General features: G+C 39.6%; 1 protein-coding gene across 1 annotated transcript; it reads left to right on the forward strand.

Moving 5' to 3' along the window:
• Positions 1–907: 907 nt before the first annotated feature.
• Positions 908–1,264, forward strand: LOC149184349 (glucan endo-1,3-beta-glucosidase-like). The gene has a single exon (XM_089415309.1). It carries the CDS (start codon positions 908–910, stop codon positions 1,262–1,264), a length of 357 nt encoding a protein of 118 aa, XP_089271435.1.
• The last annotated feature ends 530 nt before the right edge of the window (positions 1,265–1,794 follow it).

Consider the following 1,794-nt stretch of genomic DNA (forward strand, 5'->3'; position numbering starts at 1 on the left):
TAAAGAGGAAGGTGCTCTTCAGCACAGTGTCATGGTGAATCCCTCTGTCAAGAGGAAGGTGCTTTTCAGCATAGTGTGTCAAGAGGAAGGTGCTTTTCAGCATAGTGTGGTGAATGCCTCTGTCAAGAGGAAGATGCTTTTCAGCATAATCTCTGGTGAATCCCTCTGTGTGAGGAAGACTCTTTTGTTGTTTGTGGAACTGCATCTGAAGCAGTGTTGGTGAATCCCTCCATGTGAGGAAGACCTTTGTGTAACAACAGTTTTGTAATCCCTCTGTTAAGAGGAAGACCTTTTTTTTGTAACATGCAGTCATATTGATGAATGCAAAGTTTTTATTTTGGGTGTGAAAAATTTCTGTTCTCAGAAAACAAGTTAGCTTCCTTGTGCAAAAGATCTTGTGGTAGAAAAGCAGAGCATTGTCTCTGTGTTCAGTTTGTTTTTTTGTTTTTGGGATTTTCCCAGAAAAGATCCCCAATAGTGGTATCAGAGGATTGTTCTACTCTGTTGAATTTTGTTCAAAATCAGCAGAAATTTCCAACAAATTCTGGGATCGATGTAATTGTAGGAATCAGTAACAACGATTTGCAGGCCATCTCCTCCAGCCAGGACTCAGCAAATGCTTGGGTTAATGCCAACATTGTCCCCTATTCCAGCACCAGTATCAAATATATTGCGGTGGGCAACGAGGTTTTCCCTAGCTCGCAGTACGTATCGTATCTTGTTCTTGCCATGAACAACATTCAAACAGCGATCTAGAACGCCAATCTGCACAACATAAAGGTCTCTACTCCCCATCCATGCAATTATATAGGCAACAGTTACCCGCCTTCACAGGGAGCATTTAGTGACGATGTGAAAGATACCATGAGCTCTATAATCATTTCTGTCAGATAACGGGGCTCTGCTCATGGCCAATGCGTATACATATTTCAGCTACGTTGGCACGCGCGACAGCAATAACATTCATCTGGACTACGCTCTCCTTCAGCCCATGGCTACGGCGGTGATAGACGGAGATCAAAGCTACAGCAATTTGGTGGATTCTATTTTCTCCGCAATGGAAGCCTTGGGATATTCAAACATCCGGCTCATTGTTACTGAAAGAGGATGGCCTTCTGCTAGCGCTGATGCGGCCACAACTGAGAAGCTCCGGCTTATAACAACAATCTCATCCAACATGTTTTATCGAATGCAGGGACAAACTTCGAGGCCTATATCTTCGCTCTTTTCAACGAAGACCAGAAAACTGGCCGGGACGAGATAGAGCGTCACTTTGGGCTCTTTCAACTTGTCAACTTTTCTCCAAATTGACTGCAACTCAATTCTCCTTAATTATTTGTATGCAAAATGCAATGATATAAATCTATAGAGGATGCTGCATAAACATCCTCCTTCCTTCTTAAAGTGCCGAAGCCGTCACAGTGTACCTATCATTGCTTATTGAAGGACAACACTTTGGATTTCTAATGAATATACGTATTTATAACAGGTTTTGGAAACAATTTACGCAGAAGTATTAAACACGGCCTCCCCAACAAGTTGGATTGAGAAATTTTAATCTTGGAAATGAATTGTTAGTCGAGCAAGATATGATAGATGGTGGTCAGGAAAACCACAAAAGAAATGAATCCATAATGCCGTGATGATATTTTCTCTTTTAATGATATGAATCCATTTAAGATATCTGACGAACAATCTCAATAATTATTTTAATAATATAATATTATTTAAAGAATAATTTAATTTATAATAATAAATAATATTATAATTATTATAAATTTTATTAGATGATGG

The sequence above is a fragment of the Pinus tabuliformis genome, chromosome 3_2 (genome assembly GCF_031772625.1).
Source record: "Pinus tabuliformis cultivar Carrire ecotype Pingquan chromosome 3_2, CPIR1, whole genome shotgun sequence".
Lineage (NCBI taxonomy): Eukaryota > Viridiplantae > Streptophyta > Pinopsida > Pinales > Pinaceae > Pinus > Pinus tabuliformis.